The sequence below is a fragment of the Camarhynchus parvulus genome, chromosome 12, assembly GCF_901933205.1.
Source record: "Camarhynchus parvulus chromosome 12, STF_HiC, whole genome shotgun sequence".
NCBI lineage: Eukaryota > Metazoa > Chordata > Aves > Passeriformes > Thraupidae > Camarhynchus > Camarhynchus parvulus.
The window spans coordinates 13,466,470-13,492,407 of NC_044582.1; the positions used below are offsets into that span (position 1 = coordinate 13,466,470).

General features: G+C 41.1%; 1 protein-coding gene across 5 annotated transcripts in view; it reads left to right on the forward strand.

Moving 5' to 3' along the window:
- Nucleotides 1–25,938, forward strand: part of ATXN7 (ataxin 7) — an 87,204-nt gene that overhangs the window by 14,642 nt on the left and 46,624 nt on the right. For 2 of the 5 annotated variants that reach the window (XM_030956418.1, XM_030956417.1), the window contains exons 2-4: nt 4,461–4,553; nt 12,325–12,579; nt 13,068–13,136. In XM_030956418.1, coding sequence (XP_030812278.1) covers nt 12,336–12,579; nt 13,068–13,136 — 313 coding nt within the window. In that variant the 5' untranslated portion in view covers nt 4,461–4,553; nt 12,325–12,335. Of the gene's footprint in view, nt 1–4,460; nt 4,554–11,957; nt 12,185–12,324; nt 12,580–13,067; nt 13,137–25,938 lie in introns of those variants that run through there. The other 3 variants (XM_030956421.1, XM_030956416.1, XM_030956420.1) reach the window with 2 other exon arrangements.

Here is a 25,938-nt window from a genome sequence, read left to right on the forward strand (position 1 = left end):
TGCTAGTGTCCTTTGTTTACATTGGGAATAGTGTTGTACCTGTGTAGGAACCAGCATCTCTGTTAAGGTTAGTGGTATGGTACCTGAATTATGAGTCAGATTTTTAGGATGACTTTCCTCTGCCTGCAGTAATTTAAAATTAGACAGATAAAATGCAGCTACTCAAAATAATGATATACACAAGGAGCTAATTTGAAATCCTTAATCTGCAATAACTGTGACGGTGTCATTTGAATAATGTTACCTTTAACAGAGAAGCTCAGTAATAAATTTTGCAAATCCTATTATTCATGTACTCTCAATTGCCTTGATTAGCTGTGCCTTTCTGTCTTGAAAAGTATGTTTATATTATATGTTTGTATATTTTTCTTAGCTTTTTTTACTTCATTATTATTTTACTTCATGCACCATTTTAAGTGATCCAGTCAGGGGTTTTTTTAATTTTAAAAAAGGAAAATCCTGATGTCCAGTGTCTTACTGCTAGCTACCAGGCTTTCATTGTTTGTGTTTCTGATGTAATACAAGTTGTAATTGGTATGAAATATTCCTGTGGCTTAAAATGCAGAACATATATTTTGCTTCTCTACAGACATAAATACCATTTTAAAAGAAATGTATAAATATAATTTCAACTGTCCATATTTATCTTAGTTTGCTGGAATAAGATAATGTGTTTTAGGGATTGAACTTTGAAATAAATCATGGCATAAATAATACTGCAAGATGTGGGTGTTTTGAAATATAGGACAAAATACTTGCTTATAGAAAATCTTGCCTTATTTCTGAAATGAGGTATGTTTTTTACCTTTCTGTTCAATGCTTTGTGTGGTTTTACTTAAATTGTTGAAGTGGAATATGCAAAGGGTTCTTATGACTTTGTTAATCTTGCTGCTGAAGAAGACTTCTAAGTTAAAAGAGAAATTGTTGGAAGATAAAATCAGTGATGACATGATTTGTTGAGGAAGATGATGAATGCTGGTCTTTGCCTGTTGTCATTAGACAAAGGAAAATTACAGTAGTCAGAGTTAAGACCCATCAAGTGCACTTTGCTGTGCATAATCATTTTGCAATTTTTGTCAGTTTTCCAAAAGGTGTTATTGCTTCTCCATTGATTAAGGTATTAGTTATGTAGCAACTAAAAGATTAGTTATTAAAGTTTAATCCTTCTCATTATTAATGAAGATACCTATGTTTGAAATAGTTTCAGAATAACTTGTATCATTATTATATTTTACACCAAATATTCTGTGGCATTTGTGTTTGCACAAATAATAGTAAATATTTAGGTAAGTCTGAGAAACATTTGCTATTGGTATGCATAGGAAATACATGAAATCTTGAGAAGCTGTAGTTTTGCACTTGGTGTTTATGGAAGTTTGGTATTTAATCTCTGAATGGAGCTGGTAGTTATTTCTCAGTCTGTGAAGATGTGAAGAATTGTGTCCCCTGGAGAGACTAGCAGGGCCAATTATGCAACTGGTGGTTCTGATACCACCTTTGACCCCCTGAGATTCTGCAGTTGGTGGGTTCAGAGTCAGTCTCCAGCACAGCCAGGATTAGCCTGGGAGCTGCTGGGGTTTGCCCTGGAGTTGCCAGCTGGCCATAAGAGCAGCCCCTGGGCTGCTGCTGCCCTGCTCCTGCTCCTGCCTCTCCAAGGGGCAGAGTGAGACCTCCTGAGGTTATCCCCAGACTTAGAACTGGGTGTGATTATACCCTGCATGTCCGCATCTTTATTTATATAAATATAGCCTTTGTGTTTTGAATATTTTGAATGAAATTTGAATATTTAGTAGGTAACATAGGGGAACCAAAATTGTGGCACATTCTTTGGTGCATGTTTCTGGCACCTAAAAAGAAACAGAGTTAAAGGACCTTGGATAGCTGAGGCATTAGTTTTGATGCTTTCAAAAGTTAAGGATGCTCCATCACATACATTTCCATTTTCTGTATTTTAATGAATTGATTTGCAATTACAATTTTCGTGTAAATGTGTTTCCCCTTAAATGGATAATATGCATTTGTAATTGTAACTCTGCCTATATTATATGTAATCTGTGTGGATACAGTTTTGGCTGGGGTATATAGCTTTTGCTCTGCCAGGCTGTGGTTCCCTGCCTTGCATGTCAGTAACTCCTCAAAGTAACAAACAGCAATTTTGTCCGAGTTTCTTTGATAGTCAGGCAATGAGAGTGACATAGTACTTCACTGGTTTGGAAATGCAGGCCTTTTTCCATTTTCCTGGATTGCTGTTTTGGCTTTTTTTGGTCATTTTTCCACCTTTCACCCAGCTCTCCCTTTTCCAGGGTACCAAGGAGAGAGCTCCACCTGGCTTGTTCTCAATCATCCCATGACTTCCTTGTGTTGGTCTCTGCTGACAGTTGTGGTTGTAATCGACCTGCTGTAAATTCTCAACAAGAGTCATTCCTGTTCTCTGTCACCCATTATCCAGAGAAAGAGTTCTCTTTAAAGGGTCATTAAGCTGTCAGTTTATTCTTTTGAGACTTACTCTTTTAGCTTCTTTCAAACTCAACTGCAGATGTAATCCCTACAGCAAAATTCACAGGTGGTGACATAGTATGCTCTGATCTTTCATACACAGGAATAAAATTTTTGCTGATCCTTCCTTCACCCTTGTCCATTTCTTTACTACCCTATTTCTAGATTTGTAAGTCTTTGGAGATGTCTTCTGCTTTATAGGTTTTGTTTTCATTTTTGCATGAAGCAACAGAACTTGCCTTTTATAAAAAAGTTACATCAGGATAAAAGAAAGAATGTTTTGCGTGCAAAGCTCTCATATCCCCTAAAGAAATTGGGGTAGAGATGGAGGAGTGAATTACTTCCACAGCAGGTAGGTCACATGTTCAAAGGGCTTGGGACTTTGAGGCTAAGCACTGAATTATCTGCTGGGAAGGGGATGATCCATATCAATTCAGAGTATCCTGTCCTAAACTACTAAAGGATAAAAAGGATTTTTGGTAAACACTGCATTGCATTTTCTTAGTTAGTGGCAGCAGGAGTTGAAGAGAAAGTTTTATACTGTAGTATTCAGTGAGATTTGTATGTGTAACAATCATTTTCTGAGACTTCTACTAGTGTAGAAATTTACTAAGGATCACTTCTATCACTACTAAGGATAAAGCAAAACAGTGCCTGCAGAGGGGAGAAAAAAATAATATTGGACTTGCTCTTAAGTCTTGTCCATTGAAAACAAGAGAAGTTTGGATTTTATGCAGTACTAGAATATAATTAAGTGGGGATGTTCTTCACAGGATCAGCTATGTCACTGAGCAATAATCTTAGAAATAGTAAATATATCTCTAGAGGATCTCAGTCAAGGTAATGTTAGCTGCTTTGCTGCAGTTTAAAGGAAAAGATGAAAAAAGGGTTTATCCTCAGTGCATAAAAAGAATTTAAAGATATAAACTTAGTTGGCAGACATCTTCTCAGAGGAGCAGCCCAGAAGGCAGGAAAAGCTTCATTTGGCACCTTCTACTGGAGCAGAGCCCTACGGACTGGAAAACAGCTCGGGTGCCCTCTTGGACTGCATTCCTCTTGTCTGGACTTTAGTCCTTTGAGAGAAAAGAAATAGTTTTCTCTGAAGTGTCATCCAGTCCCAGTGCTAGGTTGGCTAATTTATGTGTATCTTCATGGCTTTTTACTGATGAAAAAAAAATCAGTTTAATTTCAAAGCACTTGTAAAAATCAATTAACTGATCTTAAATATAAGTTGTGCACAAAAATAGTTGAACTTTTTTCTAAGTTTTAATAGGGCTTTGGTTTGGCTTTAACTGGTTTGGCATTGATTTATGCTAAACCAAAGCAAACTGGGATTTAGTTTAGTTTATATAAACAAGTTTATAAGCATTGAATGAAAGGATCTTAAAAACCTGAGCTTGAGATGATAAAGGTCCTGTTTGTGGGAAGGCCTCTGTCTGTACATTTCTCTAAATTCTTCATCGGTGGTGCAGTGATAGTCCCTGATGTTGATTACATGAGGGATCATTTTTACCTCTCCATGTTCTGTGGCATGGTGGTGAAGCTGAGCTGTCAGTGGCTGCATGTTGAGAACCCCTGTTGTTGGGGTCATGCTGTATTTTAGAAAAACCCTGTGCAGAAAGCCCAGCACTGCTGCATTTCCAGTGTGTGATACAGACACAGCCGCGTGCTCGGGAACCTGGGCAGCGGGAGTCGGCGCGAGTGCGGTAACTGGGCTGAAGATTGAGGTTTCATCCGATGCATACCTTTGTGGTAATGTCAGGCTGCCATTTAGAGAGCTGCTCTGGACACAACACACCATAACAGCTCCCTGCTTACCTTTCAGTTTGAAATCCATTGCACAAACTGTGTTTGTAAAATTGATTAAATGGTTCGTATTCATTTTTAAATGACACATTCATCGTTAGGAAACGGAGTTAAGGTTTCAAATGTTTTAGTGCTGTACTCTTTTTCTTTTCTTTCAGAATTAATCAGGTACAAGTTAGGAAAAGCTTCCAAAATCTGAACAGATGAAGATCAATTGATAAATCAACCCAGCGATTCACCATACTTTCAAGGTACTGTGACATGCTTAACCAAATATTTTCCTTAAGCATAAGATTCTCAGTCTCTAGATGTGAGAAACATAGAGAACAGAATATTAGCAGAGTTGCAAAGCATGTCTAAAGTGTTACCAGATGCAGTGGGGAGACTTTTAATGCAGATGTTTAATGTATGTTTCAGTGGGAAATAAAGTGGTGTTGCAGTTAACCTAGAAGGAGTTCAACTTGGCATGCAACTGCCAAACTTAAAAGATAAAACTAAGCTGGATTATATCTTTCAATCAATGAGGTGATCTGGAAAAGTAAATTATGCCAGATGGGAAATATAGTAGAATCAATATTTTAAATTTATTTATTTATTATATTTTAAAAGAAGTAATCTTCCTTTTCTGAATAATTATTTTTTTCTATTTACACATTTCCATGATATGTTAAAGCATTTGAAGGCTGGTGGGCTCTGGCATATGCCATAGCCTACCACCTGCATCAAACCTATTATTTTACAAGTTCAGAAAGTGGAATTGTAATCTGAGATAAGACTGTACAGTTGCCTAACACAGTGGGTTTATTCTGCATGACTAGTGTGTATTGCAGAATGTTAAGAAAAAGAGAAAATTATGATAATAAATTGAAATTTTGTCTGAAGGGCTGCTAGTGCAGATTATTATATCAGGTACTGCTAATTCATTGAAAGATTATCTGTTTCTTTCTCTGTTTCCCTTACATTTATCTTTACTCTAAATCATCACCTGCATTTCACCATTTTGTATCTTTTTGCTTAACTCCATGAAAAAAAAGACTTCGCTCTTATGCACAGATATGAAGAATCCAGGCTATTACAGCCTGGCCAGTATTTGCTGGGCAAAACATCTTTTAATATACTTTAAAATAGATTGCAGCAGCAGAAAGGGCCATTATGATTAGTGTGGATCTGGCCTGCAGAGCTTATTTAAGTGGCAGAGTTAGCCTGGGCTCAAGAATTGTGAGGAATGTTTGTTACTGTCTGGATCTTGCAATATGTAACATTTAAAACTGTAATACCTGAAGTTTTTATAGCAAAATGCTTCCCTGGATTTTCCAGCAACCTGAGAGGTGGCTGTCTTAGTGGACCCAGAGTGTCTGGGTGCAAAAACTGGCTTTGTTCTTTCTACTTCCTTGCTCCTCATCACTGAATAGGGTCACAACATCTATCAGGCTTTCATATAATCCTAGGAAAGTCTAGATTGGAACAATGTTCTGGACATCATCTGGTCCAACCTTCTGTTTAAGGCAGGTTATCTGAGGCCTGGTCAAGCTAAGGATTAAATATTTTTGGCAAGAGAAAGTTCACAATTTCTCTGGGCTGTTCCAATATGTAATTGTCCTCACAGTAAATATTTTGTTGCATCTAGGCAGAACTTCAGAACCAACTTGTGCCTGTTGCCTCTTGTCCTGACACCTTGTTCCTTGTGGAGAGAGTTACCTCCATCTTCTCTATAATTATCTGTTACTTCTTGGAAGACTGTTACATCTCACCTGAATCTTTTCTTCTTTAGGCTGAATGAACCCAATTCCTTTAAATTTTTTCACAAAGTTTTCCAACTTTCTAATCACTTTGTTGGCTTTCTGCTGGACCCTGTCCAGTTTTTTAATGTGTCTCTTGAAGTGGCTCAGTCTTCCAGCCTGTCACAGTCACTGTGCATAGGGACACTTTGGGTTGATCTGTTTGTTTTCCAAGTTTTTGTGTCACCTGCAAACTTGACAATGTATTTATTCCAATCATCCAGATAATTCTAAAAGATATTGGATATGAATGAGCCCAATATTGATCCCCAAAGAGCTCTGTTTGTGGCTGATTGCCATTTGATTTTGAGCCATTCCCACCCTTTGAGCACAGCCATTTAGCCAGTTTGCTGGCAATCTTATGGTCCCCATCTGACCCTTCAAACTCTCTTAGCACCCTCATGTGCATCCTGTCAAGTCCCACAGACCTGCCCATGTCCAATTTGTGTAATATTTTGTTGTTAACTTGCTAAGCATGTGGTCAGACCAGGTAGCATCAGCAAAGCATCAGCAGGCAGCAGTCAAAACAAGAGAAGAAAGTTTAAATTTTAATGTCCTTGTGCCAGGGCTCTTGGGATCCTTGGTTTGATGTTTAAAGCACATCAGAAGTTCTGGTCCCAGCAGCTTCCCTTCAAGAAACTCGAGTCCTGTGAGCTGTGCTTGGACCCAGAGTCTTAAACTGGCAAGAAACCAGGCAGGGTTATGAAACCTTGCATGGCAGTTATGTTCCAGCAGATCAGTAGTACCAAATTGTCCATATCAAGTGCTTTGGTTTCAATAAATGGAAATCCAGCGCTAATGTTTTGTTGCAGTTGGCCTGAACAGCTGTGTACTTGAGTAATTCTAAGTTGTAATATCATATTCTCTGTGTATAAATGAGAATCTGAAAGGTCATACCTGCTTGATTCCTCTGATTGAAATGACTCATCTGCGCAGTTAGGTTGCTGAAATAGTTTTAACATTTCCAAATTCAAAAGGTAATTTCAATACCTTATGTAAAATTAGTAAACATTAGTTTCATTTCCAGATCATTAACTGCATTTATTTTGTGTAGTTTTGCCTATTTACCTTTAACACTTGGACACTTTGTATCACTACAGAGTGTTTTCTCTGTAAATTTCCCTTCTAGAATTGACAGTATGTGGTGTCATTAAGCAGGGCAAAGATCTGTGCTCCTCTATTCTAACTAAAGGAAGTGGTTGTAGCCTTTTGCTAGGTTCTTATTGCATGGTAATAACATTGATTGATAATTTGGGTGTAAAAGTGTTATTGTGATATTTGGATGAACATATAAGGGCATCTGTTGCATTCTTGCCCTAATGAAGAATTCTTTGCAGATGTACTTATTAGCCTCCATTCCCCAATTCTTCTTTCTCAGAAAAGGATTCCTTAGGTTAGTCCTCTAATCTTAATAATATTGTTATTTCCCCTGGTACAGGTGGTTTGTAATAGATATGCACAATAATTTATATTCCAGCATTTAAAGTAGCTGTATTCCAATTCTTCTGAGCATCTCCAGTTTCACCTTTGAAGTGTTACTCATAAATAAAATTATACACATCAACCTGTTCCCAGGATCCATGAGAAAAAGGATGATAAACTAGCATGATTTCTTATATATTTTTTTTATTGTGTGCTGCTTATGATTAGTATTATTTTTGCAGGATCACAATCCTATGTGTAGTTGTAAAGGGAGAAGTTGCTGATTTCCTAGGTGTCAGAGTGAACTACAGATAACCATAATGTGTTTTTCTTAGTTTATTAATATTTTGCCATAATGGGGTTTAAATTAAATGGTCTGTTTGATATGGCTAGGTAGTTCTGTCTTCATCTGGATGTTTTGATTTATGTAAACTTTTTATCTCTTACTTCCATACTTGCCCAGTTATAGTCTTACATTTCTCACACTGGAGATACATTTTAAAATGTATAGAATGTGCTCCCCATTCCAGCGTTTTCAGCAGGAGGTGATGGGAGGGTCAGGACTTCAGCATGTCAGCTTCTTGAGTTGTCACTTCGTCCTAAATCCCACCTACCAACAAATAATGACATTTCTTCTTAGTTTTTATGCCCTTCTTGGTTATTTCATATCTTTGGCTAGAATTAACTTACTTGATTTCGTTTAGTGCCATAATGCCCCCCCCTCAGAGCTTCTGCTTGACAGATGTTTTGTGAATTCACTATTTTCCTTTCTTCTGAGTACTGATAAAGTGACAGCCCCGTGGATTCTCCCTGTCTCTCCCTTTGCACTTCAGCTCTCACATCCTTTCACTCGCATTGTGGAAAATCATCGGTGAATGGAATCATTGTACTTCTGCTCTTAAAAGAGTTCGGCTGCAGATTCATCCTTCCTTTTTCATTCCAGTTAAGAGTTGTCATATCTCAGGTTCTATACAGAGGCTGTCATACAGATTCTAACTGAACAGCTGAAGTAGGTGTTCCCTGTTTGAACGGCTTTCCTGGACCACCTGGCAAAAGAATGAAACCTGCTGGTACAGGTGAAAAAATGCCTGCAGTGTCATGCCATGAAATAACCATCCGCTGCAGTTTTCAGCAGTTGCATGCTGTTTGTAGGCATACATTTAATCATAGTGTTGCCAGCCATGTTTAATCTATTGTTAAATCTACCTAGTGAGCTTTAAAACTGTGAGTTTTCCTTTTCTGTATGTTTTGTTTCCTATTTTTGTCTACTTTCTTTGCTTTTGCAGGCTGTGTTATATGTTTTGTTTGTTTATGCTTTCTTCACGTCATTATTTGACTCTTTTCTCTACATCATATCATCCACTGTTTTCTGCTGTTTTCCTGCCTCATATTTTTTCTTCTCTACTTTCTCTTTGAGCTTAACTTAACTCCTCTTTGTGTTTTCTCTCTGTTCTCCAAATACTTGTTCTAATTCACAGGTATGAGCAGTCATGGTTTTTCACACATTGTTCAGTCCCAGTGCTACTGCTTGGGCTATTTTGCTTCCTCAGATAAGTCTTAGAACCAACTAAGGGCATTTCCAAACTCCTTTTTGTTGTGTTAAAGGGAAGTATTGGCTTCTAGGCAGTTTTACACACTTGAATGTTCTCCCCACTCCTGGCCAGGTTCACCCCACTTAACTCTGGATGTCTAATGCAGGTGCCTAATTTATGTGTGTGGTCATCCATGGCTACTTCTGTGGTCAGTGGGAAGAGAAGGGCTTCTTCAAATAGTGGTTTGCACCAGGAGGGACCAAACTGATCCCAGAAGTATCCCTTCCTCTCTGCTGCCCACCAAGGGAGCTTTGGATGACAGCTCTTCTAACCGGATGTCTCAGATTTCTAACAGCCACCTCTGTTAATAAAGTCATGTACATGTGTACATGTGTTTTCAATTCTGATCTCCTTCTAACATGATGGATTTTCAGCGGTTTCCCTATTTTTACTTAAAATAATCAATTCATCCATCTACAGCATTATGGAAACAATGTAAGAAAATTGAACTAGTGTGCTTTAAAGAGCCCAAACAACATATTCAGCCTAATGACTTTGTGGGGAAAGAAAGTTCTTGCCACTTCCAGTCCCTGTAAAATTAGTTTTTCATCTGCCCCTATTCCTGCTGTCTGACTAATCGGTCTTGTGCACTTGAACTGATGAACTGATCCTTCTGCTGCCACTTCCCTCCCTCTGCTGGAATACTGATGTACTCACGGCACAGTGAGAAAATATTGCAGCAGCGGAAGGTTTAGTAAAGGACAGCCCGAGGCCCAGACTGCAGAATTAGATCTTGAGTGGGAATATATAGGCAAAGAAGAAAAGCTGTGAAAGAGGGAGGCTAAAAATGCAACAGCCAGATTGAAAGAGCAGAGAAGAGCCATAAAGGGGATAATCAGAGCTGTATGAAATAAAAGTGGCATGTGCTTTTACCTATGTGGCTGGCACTTCTGAGTAGCTTGATGAGTGTCAGCTTTAGAAACTAAGAAGTTGATAATCTATTGGCTTGTTAATGTAGTTAGTTAATTGATATAGTTTTGCCAATTTTTGCATAATTTGACGTAAATACATTGGTAATGTTTAAAGAAAAGAATCATGTGATGTGTGAACGTGAAATTGATCTGCCATGGTCAACTCTGTCACTGTTAAAGGGTAGGTGATGGTGTTCTATGACTCTGTTTGGTCACTCATCACCATATTTACTTTATGATTTATGTAAAGTAAATAATAGAAAAACCCTTTATGAATTTGATGGATGCTTGGACATATCAAGGTTTCTTTTTCAAACTGCAGCTGAGGCAGCTTTCTGACAGCTTACTCCAGGATGAAGGAAAGCTGCATGAATGAAGTTTGTAATATAAATGAGAATATTTGACACAGAGAATATAGATCTGTCTGGAACTTGCTTTATCCTATGCCTGGAGTCTGCATTCAGCTATGGACACTAGCTTAGACTCCATTTGTGAAACACTGTTAAAGAGCTAAGCTTGAAAGAAATCAGGCATAGCCTTTTTTTCCTATCTGGCTTCTACACCACAAAAAAAGCTGAGGTTCTGTTCAGAAGCTGTTCAGCACCTGGCAGACATTTTTCTTCCAGTGATGTTCTTACCTTTAATTATAAGTAGTTTTCTATATTATAAAGTATGCTATTTGACAATTACTCAAACAAGAATACACTCTGTTCATCTTTATTCCATGAACACCTTTATTTATCCTCAGGCTAAGATGGAGAGTTTTGGGAAGCTACAGGCAGGGCAGTGTAACTGTCTGACACATCAGGGCCCAGCTCAAGAGGCTGATGGCCTTTGATAATTAATCCTGCTGCAAATGTCTGCAGTAGAAGTCAGTGTTGCTCTCTTTACCTAAATTTTATGGTGTTGGCCTTTTATGAAGGAGCTAAGTTAGACTTCAAGTTGATCAGGAGGAGAGAAAAATCACGCTAACTGCTCTGTATTAGATCTTCAATTTTACGAGATACATTCTGAGTGTGACATAAATTTTCAGTTGGGTGGAACACTGAAACTATTCTTATAATTACAGCCTATGCTATTCCATCTGATGAGCTTGAATTTATAGATCTTTTATATGCATAAATTTGGAAAGAAACATCTCTAGCTTGTATAGTCCCATACTTGAAATAGAAAATGAAATATAACTGTGTGTATATGCACCTCTGCAGGTTAAACAAATTTATTCACAGTTCTGATTTCTGTGAATTTCTGTCTGGTTTTGCAAATACACGTATGGGATCTGTAAGCAGTTCCACTGACAGTGCCATCGAGTACCTGTAGAGGAGGCAGCACATCAGATTTACATATTTTTAGCTGTTCTTCGAGGATGTTGTTACTGACAGTGGCATCGAGCGTGGCCAGAAGTCGTTGCAGATCATGGCCTGACAGTTTGACATTGGTACTTGAACACTCTAGGGGAGAAAACTCTGTGATAAATTCATTCTAAACCCAGGGGTTTTAATCAAAGAACTTGATTTTGCAAAGCTTAGACTTTATTACTTGGAGTTAGCAGGTACGACAGCATCCTTTAATCCTCGCTTTTGACACGGCACGACGTCATTGCAAAGTTTAGGCAAGGGGCAGAAAAAAAAAAGGCTGTTTAAAAAGAAATGTGAAATAACAATGAGAAGGCCCTCCCCCTGGGAGACAGGTTACGGGCATAGCGAGGGCAGCAGCGCGCAGGAAACTCGCTCGGTGTCCCCCCTGTGCCGAGGAGCGGAGGGAGGGGACGGGAGGGAGCCCGGGGGCTGGGGACGCGCCCGCCCGGAGCGCGCTTCCTGCTCGCCGCTGCCTTTAAGGAGGCGCCGGCTTTAAGGTGGACCGGCGCTGAGGGCGGGGCGCGCCCGCCCGGCTCCGCCCGCCGCGTCGCCCTCCGGTCCGCCCCCCTGGCCGGGGCAGCGGGTGCCAGGCGGGGTTGTGATGCGGCCGTTGTTTTTGTAGGGTCGCGGGGCCGAGGTAGCGAGGCGGCCCATGGAGCTGGGGTGCGCCTGGCAGGCGGCGTAGCCCCGCTCGCCCCCGCTCCCTTCGGCCGCTTTGTTAGCGCGAACACAAGCGCGCCTCACCTACACGGTGAAGAGGAAGGCAGCGCTCCCCGCACAATAATGGGCACCCGGGCGCTGCCCCCCGGGCCGCCGCAGAGGTGAGTCGGCGCCGCCGCAGGGCCGCAGGTTCCCCGCGGGGAGGAAGCTGAGCGAGCGGGTGGGCTGACAGCGCCGCGGCGCTGCCTTAAGAGCGGGGCGCCACCTTAAGCGGCCGCTGACTTTTCTCGTTACATTGTAGCAGCGGAAAGAATGTCGGCGCGGGCCGCGGGTGACGTCAGGAGGGAGCAGCGCGGCGCGGCCGCCAGGCAGCGGCAGCGGCGGCCCCGCCACGGCGAGGGAGGAGGCGGAGGAGGCGGGAGCGGCGCCGGCCCCGCCGCCACCGCAGCGGCAATGGCGGCCGTCGGGGAGCGCAGGTCCCTGCCCAGCCCCGAGGCGATGCTGGGGCAGCCCTGGAGCCACTGGGTCGATGCTGCTAAACTTCACGGGAACGACGGTGAGTGGCCGCCGAGCACCGCCACCCCCACCCCCTTCCCCCCGCCCGTCCCCGGCTCAGCCCGCGGGTGCCCCGGGACGGCACGGCGGGGTGCCGGGCCCGGCGGGGAGCTCGGGTCCGTTCCCACCCCCGGCGTTCGCGGCCGAGTTCGTTGTGCGGTGCGCGCCCCCCGGGCGGGCTCGGGAGCGGCGCGGAGCGGGCAGCGCCTGCCCCAGTTCCTGTAATCCGGGACACGGTGCGAGGAGGTCGGAGCCGGTCCCCGGAGCCCGGCACCTCCTGCCCTCGATACAGCCTCGGCGTGGGGCGGGGATCCCGCCGCAGGTGAGGCATCCCCGCCGCTGACAGCGGCTCCGGGGCCCAGGAGCCCTCGGTCCCTCCGGTCCGTGTTTACGGTGCCCACGGGAAAACGGGCTACAGGTCACGAGCGGGGGTCAGTCCTACCCTCTGGCTTGTCCATGGATTGAAATCTTGTGGCTTTTTTGTTTTAGGAACAGCATTAGAAGAAAGTTTCAAGGAATACGGGAGAAACCGAGAAGCAATGCGACTTTGCCGAGAAGGTGAGTGCAATTCATTCTTGAGGAAAAGTGCAAGGAGAAGTTTTCTTCTTCATAACTACTTAGCAGAGGGGCAGGCACAGGAAAGAGAAAGGGTCAAAGTTTCCTGTTGGTTTGGATTTAGGACTGGTGGCCTGTCAGTGACTGGTGTTATTAGCATCATTATTAAATTAATACGTATTTTGAAAACTACGAGTTAGGGCATAGACTGTCCTTACTGTGTTTCTATATGTTGTTGTTTGTTTTTTTTTTTTTCTTTAGACTATAAATAGTGCTTAGGAAGCTCTGTGACCAACACTGATAAAATCTTCTCTTGAGTTACAATATTTTTTATTCTTGGTATAATCCATGTCAGTATTTCAATACCAATCCCTTCCTCTGTCATGTCATTGTGTTATGTTTATTGCTTGGTGCTCTGCTAAATGAGAGTGACCTTTCACCTGTGATTAGCAAAAGCCCATTACGGCCTAGTTTCTTGCAAGAGTAACAATGCTACTTGGAGTTGTAAGCAGATGATGAATGAAAGCTATAGATTATTATTTACTTTCTAACAGGCAGTGGAAAAAATGAAGCGATGAGTGTGATTTATTATGTTAATTTTTGTTTGTTTGTTTTTCTAGTTTAATGATTGTTTTAGAACAGAGAAAGTTTTAGAACCTTTCTTTATATTGTTGGTTCTTGGTTCCCTCCGAGTGCCTGAGACATGTGCCAGAGAACAGGCCCAGCTGTTTTAAATACTGGAGCAGTTAGACTCAAGTCATTTATTTGATGTTGTAGAAATGGAAGGCTGAGTTTGTAGGCAAGGTTTACAATCCTGGGAAGCAGAACTTGCCAGCGACCTTAGGAGATGATCTGATTCAGCACTTACAGACTGGTGTGAGCTGCAAGCAGCAAATGAAACCTAAAGCAAGGTGGCACAGGCTGGCAGGATTGGGAGGCACTGATCCATGTTGAGTCTGAATCAAAATGGCTATTTTTTGTACAATTCCCAGTGTTGCTAAAATCTAGAAAGTGCAGTTTCTAGGATCAGAGTCAGTGTCAGGGGCTTGGAAGAAAGATGCAGTAGGCAGCTGTGCTGTAGCGTGCAGATTCACTTGTGTTGTTTTGCCATCTTCTTAAGTGTATCTGTGAGTTCTTAGGCACTTGAAAAATCATTTCATTACTTCATTGCCAAGTTCCAATCTAATCATTGTGCTGGATATGTAATTCATTTTTCTGAATAGGCAAATCATTCAAATGCTAAAAAAGCATTTGCAACAATAAGCACACACGTTATCCTAGTGAAGATTTTACCAATAAGGATTTTCAAACATTTGCTCTTATTTCTACCTTTTAAAATGCAAGCATCTAAGGTTTCCAGATTCTAAAGATTAGCTGGCAGGGTAAAGAATAATCTATCCTATTTTTTTTCCCACTGGAGAGAGATCATGAAACTGTTTTTGTGCAGGCTGATCACTGAGACACAGCTTTTCTGCACTGACTCCAACCATGTGAATGATTTGTAGGGTTGTGAGTTGAAGGAATTTCATAAAATACTTTTGAGAATTAAAAGTGAAACTTAGTAGCCCTGTCAGGCTTCCAGAAGTCTATTTATTTTGGTTGCTTTATGACATATGAATGAGACACTGACTTGGCATATACCTGTAGCTGACCTGTAGGGAGCTTGGCCTGCTACACAATTAAGCTAAAATAGTATTAATTGAGTTTAGATTAACTTAAGGAACTAGGGGAGCAGCAAACATGCCAGCGTATGTATGTGTTATCAAACAAAACTTTGAAAATGCTGTAAATAATTCATTTTCCCAGGAAGAATTTTGCATTCAAAATTGAGGAACAAACGTGTATAAAGTAATTGGACTTTCTAAACCTTGGCTCTTAACAGAGAACAGTGAACCAAAAGTATAAATTTTGTTAAATCCACATTAACCTCAAGACTTTTGTCGTGGTACCCCACAGTATTTTAAATACAAGTACAGAACTCCTTGTGTAAGAAAGTTATTTCTCTACAGATTGGGAGTTGACTCTGAGGCCCAACTTCACAAAAGGATTTCAAGGTTATTTAGGCTAATTTAACCTTGCATTGCAACTCTTCCAGTTTGCATAAAATAATTAAATATTCATGGCCTGGAGAGGGAGCAGAAGAAGAAACACGACTTTACAGCCCACATATTAGAATTAGGTTCAAAACCAAGAACCATTTTCTTTATTTACCAATTGTCACTCTCCCACTGGCCTGTGTCCCCACTGGGCTATGGGTGGTAGTTGTTTCTTTTCCCATGTACTGTTCTCTGCATCTCCTGGTGGGAATGGCCTCATCCTCAGCATGCCTGCTGGCAAGAGGTGGATTTCAGCCTCACAGGCAGTTGAGTTTGAGTCTCTTGAATGAAGAGTGAGTGTTCCTCTTGTTGTAACACTGTATTAGAAAGGGGGCTTTAACATTGCCAGCTTCTCATTTTGTTAGGCTTTAAAGGCAAAAATTATGTATGCTATTTTAAAGGAATAAAGGAGGATGTAACTGTGTAATTCCAGGGCAATATTTGGAAGCAGTAGAGAGAGGCAGGATTTCAGACACACCTTTGTCAGTGGCACTTTCTATTTGCTGATCAGGCAGCTCCTCTCTCAGCATTTTAGTGGTTGTGAAGCCTGATGAGTCCTTAATACCTGTTAATGATGCTAGTTCCATGCAGGGATCAGGAAACATGGGGGGTTTTTGTATCTAATCCTCCTTGTCATAACCAAGCTCACATTGAAGTAAGAACTAGAATTTGAGTTTGGGCTTCCCAAACTCCCAGTGGTTGTGTCTCCATGTACTTCCATGTTTCTTTTTTGCTGCTCTTACATGCTTTCTGTTCTGCTAATACATAATATTAAATCATTCCTACTGGGATCCTCACTGACCTTCATCAAAGTGAGAAACTGGCTGGATACTTTCCTATATGTTGCTTTTTGAGACAGTAACAATTCACACTGAGCTTTGATGTAGAAATCAGCTGCAGGAATAAGGTATGGGCCCAGTGGACTTGACTTGCTCTTGGTATGGAAAATCCCCAGGAGATGGAAGTGTGAGAGAGGGATACTCAATGGGATGGGAAGATTTTACTTTAAAATAAGCCTTGAACTTTACTTTGACTTTATACACTGAAACCTTCCTCTGCTGAGCAATCCTATCAAGGTAAGAACATGTTAGAAGCAATTGTGCTCATCAGTTATTTTCATATGTAATTGATGTGACAGAATCTTTTGGCTCATGCAGTCACTTAATTACTTATTGCTTTGTGAACCAGCTGAAGGTGTGAATCCCCTGCCACTCGCTTGTGCTGTGATGAAGAAAGGATAGCATGTTGCATTGTAATATGTAGATGAATTCCAAAACAGCAAGGCAGAAAATCTCATCCTCTTCATGCACTTTTCCTGTATTTTAAAATGAAACTTTGCTGAAGTGCATCTTCCAGACTTGTGTGATGGTGGGAGCAAGTGCTATTGGATGCAGCCAAAATGTTTTCAGTCACTCAGTTCATCTTGGAGGTGCAGTAGATCTTAAAAGGAGTTTGATGTGTCTGTAGTACCTGACACTGTTTGATTTGAAAAAAAATTATTCTTTCATGTCAAACCTCATAATCAGTGCTTGAAACAGTTTTTCTGGAGATCCTTGCTAACTTGTGCTGAATTTAGTTTGCTTTTAAGGATTTTTCTAGCCCATTGTTGCAAAGAGGATCTCTAAATAGAGCTGTGCCTGTGAGCGTAGAGTTCATGCGTGGTAACTTTGACAGGCTTCAACAGAGGCAACTGTTGCTTCTTGCAAAATTTAATGACAGGTTGGCTCATTTTGCTCTGTGAAAGAGTGGAGAAGCTGTGGATAGAAACAGTGAGCACCAAAATTGTTTATTGGGGCTGAGGGCCTAGCCCTGTCCCACCACCAAGGAACTCTTGACTCTCCCCTCAGCCAATTGCTAAAGGTTGTCATATATGTTCCTTTAAATTAAACAAAAACGTGGGGAAAAAAAATCCAAAATAGGAAACCCAAAACCAAGCCATCCCCACCCCCAAACCTGTATTTGAGAGTCAGAGGGATACAACCCATGTACATCATCATTAAATACACCATTATTTATTAATTTGTGCAACCCTTTTGAAGTGGTTGGGATAAAAGTCTCTTGTATTCTTATACTGACTCATAAAATAACTTTGAAATACTTAAAATTATAAGAAAAGAAACTATGGCATCTCAGATGGGAAAATAAAAGCATGGGGAACAGAAAAAGAGATTTGGCTAGACAATTTAAAATTGATTGGTTTTTTTAAGTTTATTCAGTGCATGCTGAAACTATGGTGTCTTTACTAGAGCTTAAGCACCTCATTCTTTCAGTTACACACACAGCCCCTTTTTTAGTTTGTTTGGGTATTTTTGTGTGTGTTACATCCTTTGAGAGGTGAATCCCTTGCTGTTGTCTATTTCAAGCACTTCACTCGTATTGTCACCACAACTTAGAGTTAACTGGTAACAAAGTAGAGGAGGAGGAAGAGGACAGAACATCTGTAACCTGGATCCCAGGTCAGAGCTGGTGTTGGGTGTGGGGTGACGCAGCACAGTATGAGTCTTACAGCTTTTAAAATATTCTGTCTTATAAAGCAAGCAGTGAGTTTTCTGGGGGAATGCAGATTGTCAGTTTTTGGTGGGCACCTTCAGAAGGCACTCTGGAAGGTTTAGTGACAGTAGGAATTAGTCAGGAGAGCAGGTGGGAGCAAACTCTGTTCAGCGTTGTGTCACCTGGTAACAGCTCAACTTCTGGTCTTTGACAGTTAATATATCTTGGGGATAAAATAAAAAAGGCTCTGTGAACCTCTAGGGCATTCAGCAGAAGCTTTGAGGTTTGATTATATTAATTACTATTAATGGAAGTTACCAGAGCTGTACAGACAGTACTAAGAGCCATGTGATGAACCCTTGTTCTTCTTCAGCTCCTTCTAGGCAGGGCTGAGCAGTGAAATCCAGGCCTGGGAGGCTCACTAGAAGCATCTTTATCACATAGACCCAAGGTCTAGAATTTTCCCAGCAACAGGTTCCATAAATAATTAAAGCACTGCTGAAACTTCTGTTCCAATATTAAGTTGTAAATACAAGTAAGAGACAGCATCTTATTTCAAAATTTAATTTTTTTTTATTCAGCCTTGGGAGGTGCTTAGTCGAGTTGATTTTTTGTTATGTCAGATCATATCAGAGAGATGCTTAGAGGGCTCTGTAATCCTTGACTACCTGCAAATACACTTGTGAGAATTTTTAATAATTTGAAATAAATATTTTAAGGTAGCAGTACAAGGTGCTATGCTTCTTTTTGACATTCTGCATAGCTCTTCGCAGTCTGTAATCAGATAAATCTCTTCTTCATTTCATTGCATTTTAATTGTCTATTTACACAAATTGTTTTAAGGTTTTGTGGACTGGTTATCATAAAACGATTACAGGGAGACTTTAAAATTGCATTGAACTGTTTAGGAAGATTGTGGAGGTTTTATGAGATTGCTTGAAAAACATGCAGTTTGAAAGGATGCTTCTGAAATTGTCTGCAGTGATTGGCCCTAATTTTTTACTTGGTTCTTTTTTTCCTTTAAATCTAAGTTCTGTTTACAATATTAAATTATTTCTGATGGGATGAGTCAAGTGTTATAAATAGAATATTGTGATGTTAGACTGGAAGTTAGAACTATGTCATCTCATATGTTTTAAAGATACTTGGCAGGTTTTAGGTATTACCATAACATTAGTGTGGTATTGCAAGGCCTTGGGGACTTTGGCTGGAAGTGCAGCCTCAAGACTGTCTTGGTCTGTCCATAATATGTGAGGAGGCAGGATATTTTCTTTTTTATAAGAATCTTTTAAAATAATTGTCTGTACACACACATAACAGTCAGGAATTCACTGTTATTAAATCCTTCTTACGTGGTATGTATGATTAGCTAGGTTATCCCTGTGCAGAAGAGGTGATGTCTTGGTAATACTTAGTTAAATATTGGTTTTTGTAGTGTTTCTGTGCTATATTTAACAACAAAAACTCAGTGAGAGAAGAACAATGTAATAAATATGCAGAAATGTGACTTTAATACAAGGTGGTAACTTTGTCATCTAAGTAGAGCAGGAAAGACAAAAAAACTTATTGAAGGATACTTTTAAATAAATTGGGTTAAGAGGATGCAGATTACTCTCTCTAAGGTAACTATTTTAAAAGGTATTTCTTCCATTGCAGCAGATCTATAAAAGTGAATGTCTCCAGTTCTTACAGCTCTCCTGGCTATGCCCAGCCTGTGGCTGGAGCTGCTGAAGGTTGTCTGGGGATAGGTGTGATCTTTTGTCTCTTACAAGACAAAAAAGATTTCATCTTTCACAAACTATTGTTATATTTGACTTGTAATTAACTATTCTAAATAATCTCTAGGATGCTTGAAAATTTTTTCTCTTTCTGTGTAATGAATGAAATAATCCACTGCTGTGGAAGTTCCCCATATGTACAATATTCAATGTTATTTCCTAGGCATTCTTACAATGTAGGTGACAGCACAGAGATGAATAGAGCTTTGTACTTACACTTCAAGTTTTTTAGCAGCAAGTGTTAAAATCTGACAAAGGGAATTCAAAGTCTAATGTAGCAGAGTAGCATGATTATAAAAGCAGTTGTCACAGAAGGCAATAAATTTATTGTAATCTGTGTTCCCATTGCTAGAAGGCTTTGCTCAGTGAAAAGCTGTCCCTGCTTGTGCAGGCTGTGTGCAGCTGTGAGCCAGGACTGGTGCTGGTGGCTCTCACACTGTTTCTTGTGGCAAGTCAGACACTGTGGAAAGCCCAGGTACTACAGGGTATGACAGGATGTGACTTCATCAAAGTAAACTGCACATGCACCTGCTCCCACATGGCTTGGAGTCATGATTGCTGGGTTTGGAAATGGCAAATACTCTGGGCTATTGGCTCAGCTAGATTAGAAATGCTCAAATGCTCAGTTAGTTGTGTGTGCACATGCCCATCAGCCCTGTGGAATAAGCTGGTTTGTGGTAACATGTTCCAAATGAGAAAGATGGTTTATTTACAAGCTCACCCCCACCCTGCTCTCCACTTCTGATAGCTTTGGCATAGCCCATGGATAAACTTCATTGATAATATAAAGGATAATTGGTTATGCCTTGTTTTTCTGCTGGGGGGATTATAATAGGCAGAAAACATGCAGTGTTCTTGATCTGCTCTTCCTTCTGTTGCTAAGCAGGACTTGTCTGTAATGCAACAGAAAATGCAGCTTTCTCAACTGGCACTGAAAAAATATGTACAAAAGAGCTGAAGGACTAAAATCCTGTAGGGAGCAATTGAGGTTAAGTCCATATTGCTTTGGTTCTGAAATCTAGAGCTCTCATTGTTTTCTTTGCAAGCAAGTTGGTTGGATGCTTTCTCACTGATATAGTTGCCTGGAAGTCCTATAGCAGCTTGCCTTAAAATGAAGTGTGGAGGCTTTAAAGAGTTAAATTTGAAAATCAAGTCCTATGATGAATACACAGTAAATTGGATGTTTGCTTTCCATGGACATCAAATTCTGCTGTATTTTGCCCTTCATAAATTTAACTTTCAGTCTATGGTTTTGTTCATTGACTGCATAAGTGGTGTAGTAGATGCTGTGAGTAGGAAGATGAGAGTTCTGATGGTTTATTAATTGTTACCTGGGGTCTTGCTGTGAGGCACTGAAGTCAGCAGGGTTTTTCTTGTGACTGGAAGGAGAATGTAGGACTGGAAGGAGAATGTAGGACCAGGTTGTGGGGCTCAGTGGGTGAGAGAGGAGACAGCCATGTTCAGTGCAACCTCACGATCAGACAGACACCAAAGATACTTCACTATGCAAACATTTAATTGTCAGTCCCTAGATATTACAGCCATGGCTTTGTCAAGGTGTATATACCCTAAATTACACCCTCTGGCTATTGTTTCAGGCAAAACTACAGAGGAAAATCTATATCAGTTTACACCTAGGGTGTGGTTCTACAATCTTTTTTTTTCCTCCTAGTAATGCTGGATTAAGCAGCTCCCGTCTCTGCTGAGTGAAACACTTGTGAAATGATAGTTGTATTCTAACTGTAAAGTTGTTTCCAAAACAAGGTGATGGCTGCTTAAAGGAGAACCTTAATTAGAATCCATTGGAGTGTGCTTGATTATGTATCTTTTCAGAGTGAACCTGATCCAATTTTTGCATATCTGCCTACAAGACTGTATAGCATGATAGATCTTATATCTTGGATATCTTGAGTGTTAAAGATGTCATGTCAGTGAATAACCACAGTGTAAATCAGGACCAGTTGCAAGTGGTGTATTGTAAAAACTAAACAAGTAAGACTAGTTGTTGTTATTATATTAGTTAGTATTCTTTTACAAAATTCCTTTTTCATAATTAGTTATGTCAGGAGGCCAGGTAATAGAAATTGGAAGCTTTTCTAACATTCCTGAGGTGGTTCCCAGTAACTCTGTGAACTGGAGAAAATGCTATTTGAATTTGTTACTGTGCTGAACAACACTTACAGCATCATTTATCTTTTACTGGAGGGCTGTTACAAATTATGGCAAAAGGAGAAAGAAGCATCATTTATACAGTATACATAAAGGTGTTCCATACCAAATACTCCTTTTATCCCTTCAGAAGAAATCTATAGTTGTGTGGAATATCCAGAAGCCTCAAGTGCTGCAGAGATTTGAGTTAACTGGCAGTATTTTTGATGGATATGTCAAAGGAATAGGAAGTGTTCCCAATAATCAGACAGTATGGGTGTTGGATTATTGAGACAGCCATATAAAATAATTTGGAAAGCACTTTTCAAAATAATACATTTTCCAAAGAATTTCTCCACTTTTCCCAGGAAATGTTAAAATCATCTATTTCATTCCTGTTCAATTAGAATTACTCTAGAAATATATTAAAGGAGTTTAACTTGCCTCTGACAACTAGAAGGCTTTGCTAGGCTTTGGTTTATAACAAATATAATTTTGGGATTTAGAATAGTGTCATGGTTTGACGCTGGCCAAATGCCAGGCACCCATGACAGTCAGTCACTCACCCTCCCCTGCTACAGCTGGGCAGAGGAGAGAAAAATTTAATGAAGGCTTAATGAGTTCAGGTAAGGATCAGGAGAAAACACTCTAAGGGCAAAACAGGCTCAACTTAGAAGTACAAAGTGAATTTACTACTAACAAAGATAATGAGAAGTAAAAGAAGTCCTTAAAACACCTTTTCTTCTCCCAGCCATTCCCTCCTTCCCACTAACAGCACAGGGGGACAGGGCATGGGGGATTTGGTCAGTTCATCACTGAGGTTTTCTTTTGCTGCTTCAGGAGAGGAGTCCTTCCCCTGTGAGGCTGTGAGGTCCCCCCCATGGGGGACAGTTCTCTGTGAACTTCTCCAGTGTGAGTCCACTCTGACGAGCAGCAGCCCTAGAGCACCTGCTGCAATGTGAATTCCCCCCATGGGCACACAGCCCTCCCAAAACTGCTGCAGTGTGGGTCACCCTGCCATGGGGTGCAGTCCTCCAAGGACAGGCTTTTGCCCCCGTGGACCCCCTGGGCAGGGTGGATCTCTCACCCCTGGGTCTCTCCCACTGGATCCCAGCCTGTGATTCTCCAGGGCTATCCACCCACTCCAGCATGCCCGGGCTGTGGGTGGATCTCTGCATCCCCATGGATTCCCCTGGGCTGTGGGTGGATCTCTGCATCCCTGTGGATCCCCAGACACTGCAGGGGCTCAGCTGCCCCACCATGGTCTCACCATGGCTGCAGAGGAATCTCGGCTCTGGTGCCTGGAGCACCTCCTCACTCTCCTTCACTGCCTGTGGTGTCTCCATGTTGTTTCCCTCACATGTTCTCACCTCCTCCTCTTCTCTGGCTAGGAAAAAACTGTGTCCCACTTTGTTTTGGTTTTCTTCTCAAATCTGTTATCACAGAGGTGTTGCCAGCCTCTGTAACTGGCCCAGTTTTGGCCAGCAGCATGTCCATCCTCAGGGACTGGTTCTGCTGGGCATGGTGGCAGCTTCCAGCAGCTTCTCACAGAAGCCACCTCTGTGCCCCCCAATACCAAAAACCAGGCTGTGCAAAACCAACACAGATGTTCAGATAATTTGTTTTTTAAAACGTAGAGTCTGTATTTGAAGGTGTCTGTTCTGCTCAGCTAAGAGAGATGGCAGTCATCCTTCTCTCACTGGTACTAAATAGAAGTATTTGAGAGGAAAGGCCTAAATTAATTTCCTGATAGGCAGCATTTGCTTCATGAAAGTACTTAAAGAGAAATTCCCAAAAGCAAATTTGTTTTTCATTTCTGTGAAGTTGTGTTACTCAAATCAACTGTCTAGAAATCCTGCTTGTTAAGGAGCTTCTGTTCCACATTGTAGTTTGTAATTTATAGAGGAGAAGTTTTGAGCCAAATTCAATATATCTGTGTTACCTACCAAAGGCAGTGTAATCTGTACTTATAATTCTTGTCCTAAATACAGGGTTGGGGCTTTTTGTGGCCAAGTGATTGAGGGAAGACTTTTTCTACCAGCTGTGTTGTGAGATTTTAGGGGGAAATATCAATATCTGAGCTGTACCTGCTACAGTTTGATTATGGTTTGTATCTAGGCTGGACAGAGCCCCCTCCTTGTCTGATATGTCTTCTGTAGAACCTGCTTTAACAGCAGCTGACTGTGCCTGGCTCTTTCAGCACCACTGTTTCCATGGGGTGTTTGGAGAAGTCCTAAACACATCAGTCCTTGTTTGGGAAGTTTCTTTTTGGTTCTTCCTGACTCCCACCTTGTGCCCTGAAATGTAGGGACACAGACCACTGTGTCATTTGCTGGAATAAAACTTGTAAGTTTCTTTGCTTGTTTTTATGGACTGAATTTAATGATCTGAAGTGTTAGCTTGATACTCTTGGAGATAAGAATACTATTTTTATCCTCAGAGTAGAGCACAGGAGTAAAATCTTCAGTGTGCTGTCAACATGTCTCATCTGAGGCTTGTTTACAACTGCTTGGGATGCAAAAAGGGTTCTCTGTGCAACAGTGCAATTCTCTGTCCTCCTGCTGACACCATCCAAAATTCTCATGGATAACCACAACAATATGAAGAAAGGGCCCTGTTCCAGGAAAGGGCAAAAAATCACAGCCTGGCTAGATGGTGCTCTTCATTATGAAATAGGAAGACACAATGTTAAGGTGCAGCATCAGCAGTTTTATTTATAATTTAACCCCTCCAGGACTTTTCCTGCACTTGGTGACCGAGGCCTCGCAGGGAGCGTGGTGTCATTTGTCATCACTGTGCCCGGGGTGATGTCACTGACTCATGGGAGCATTTGGGGTGTCCCTACTGTTATGGTGGCTTGGCAGTGCTCTTTCTTGGACTCCTTTGGCATTTTTCCCCACGTGTTCCACGCTGTTGCTGGAAGCAAAAGCTTTTGAGCCATTTCCAAACCCAAAGCAGTGCATTGTGGGCCAGCGCTGGGAGGACTGGATCAACAAGTTTGGCAGCAGCAGCTTTGGCTTCCTGCCTACCCTGGATAGGCACCAGTAGAGATTGCCTCAGTCTCCCAGTGAGTCTGAGCTGAAGATCCCAGCCTAGGTCCTGAAAGTCATGTGTGTTCAACTGCTGTGCCTGGCAGAGGATCTGCCTCTGTTGTAAACCGTGGTTTTGTTATCCTGGATATGTTTGCAGTGGTTATCTTTTATCTGCTTCAGGAAGGTGGATGTTCTATTTGTTTTCAGTGTACTGGAGGGTGGTAAACTCTACAAATTTGTTAAAATATCAAAGGATCCTGTTTACCTTTCAGTTTTCTGTTGTCTATTTAATCTAAGTGTTTTCATCCTGAGTCATCCAGGGGCAGTTATCTGGTGCTCTGAAGTGTCCTTTTCTGGGTGTTTTTGAAATACCAACTCTGTGTTCTTTGTTGTGCCTGTTCCTTAATACTTGACCCCATGTGTCTTCTGTGATTTCCCTTAGCAAACAAACAGGCTTAATCTTGTAACACAATGCATCAGCACCACCACTTGAGGTCTGGGGGTTCCCTGGGGGAGCGGGACACCACTTGCCTGTGTCTCATTGCACAGTTGTGCTCTGAATATGTCTAATGTTGAATCTGCATAAGGATGACTTTGTCATGCTGCTCATATAATCAGGTTTATTGGTTTTTATGTCCTTTTTGACATGAGATGTCTAAAAATTAAAGCTGGTGCCTATTTCAGTACCTTTTCCTAGGAGTAGAGCATTTTGCTCTCTAGCTGGCCTAAGAAAGGGAGAAAAATTCTTTTTTTCACCTCCCACTGTGTGTTTAGGTCCATTTGTACATATCCAATACCTCCTTCCCAAGTGTGATGAGTACTGTTATCTGCAGAGAGACCAGAGAAGGGAAGTAGTCTTAGAAGTATCTGTCAAAAATGTGAGTTGGACTAAACCAACCAAATCAAAACATTAAGTAGTCAGAGCAAATTCTTTTCTCCTTTCCTTCTATTCTGTTCTGCTGAAGTGTTACTTTCTCTGTACATCACAAGCGGGCTGGTGTTCTGGTTATGTTAAAGAGGTCCAGACCATGAAAGAGCAGAAAAACTACTTTAAAACAGTTCAGTCCTTTCAGATCTTCTGCATGTATAATATGATCTAAATGATCTTAATTTTTTAATACATCTTAATTTAAAAATATTACAAGTTGCAGTCCTTCCCAGCCTGTTTCTGTTGAAGAGTGAAATTGGTGATTTCAGTAGTGGAGAGCTAGTGCCAGATATGGAAGAATAATACCTGATGCAGATTTGTTCAGCCAGTGTT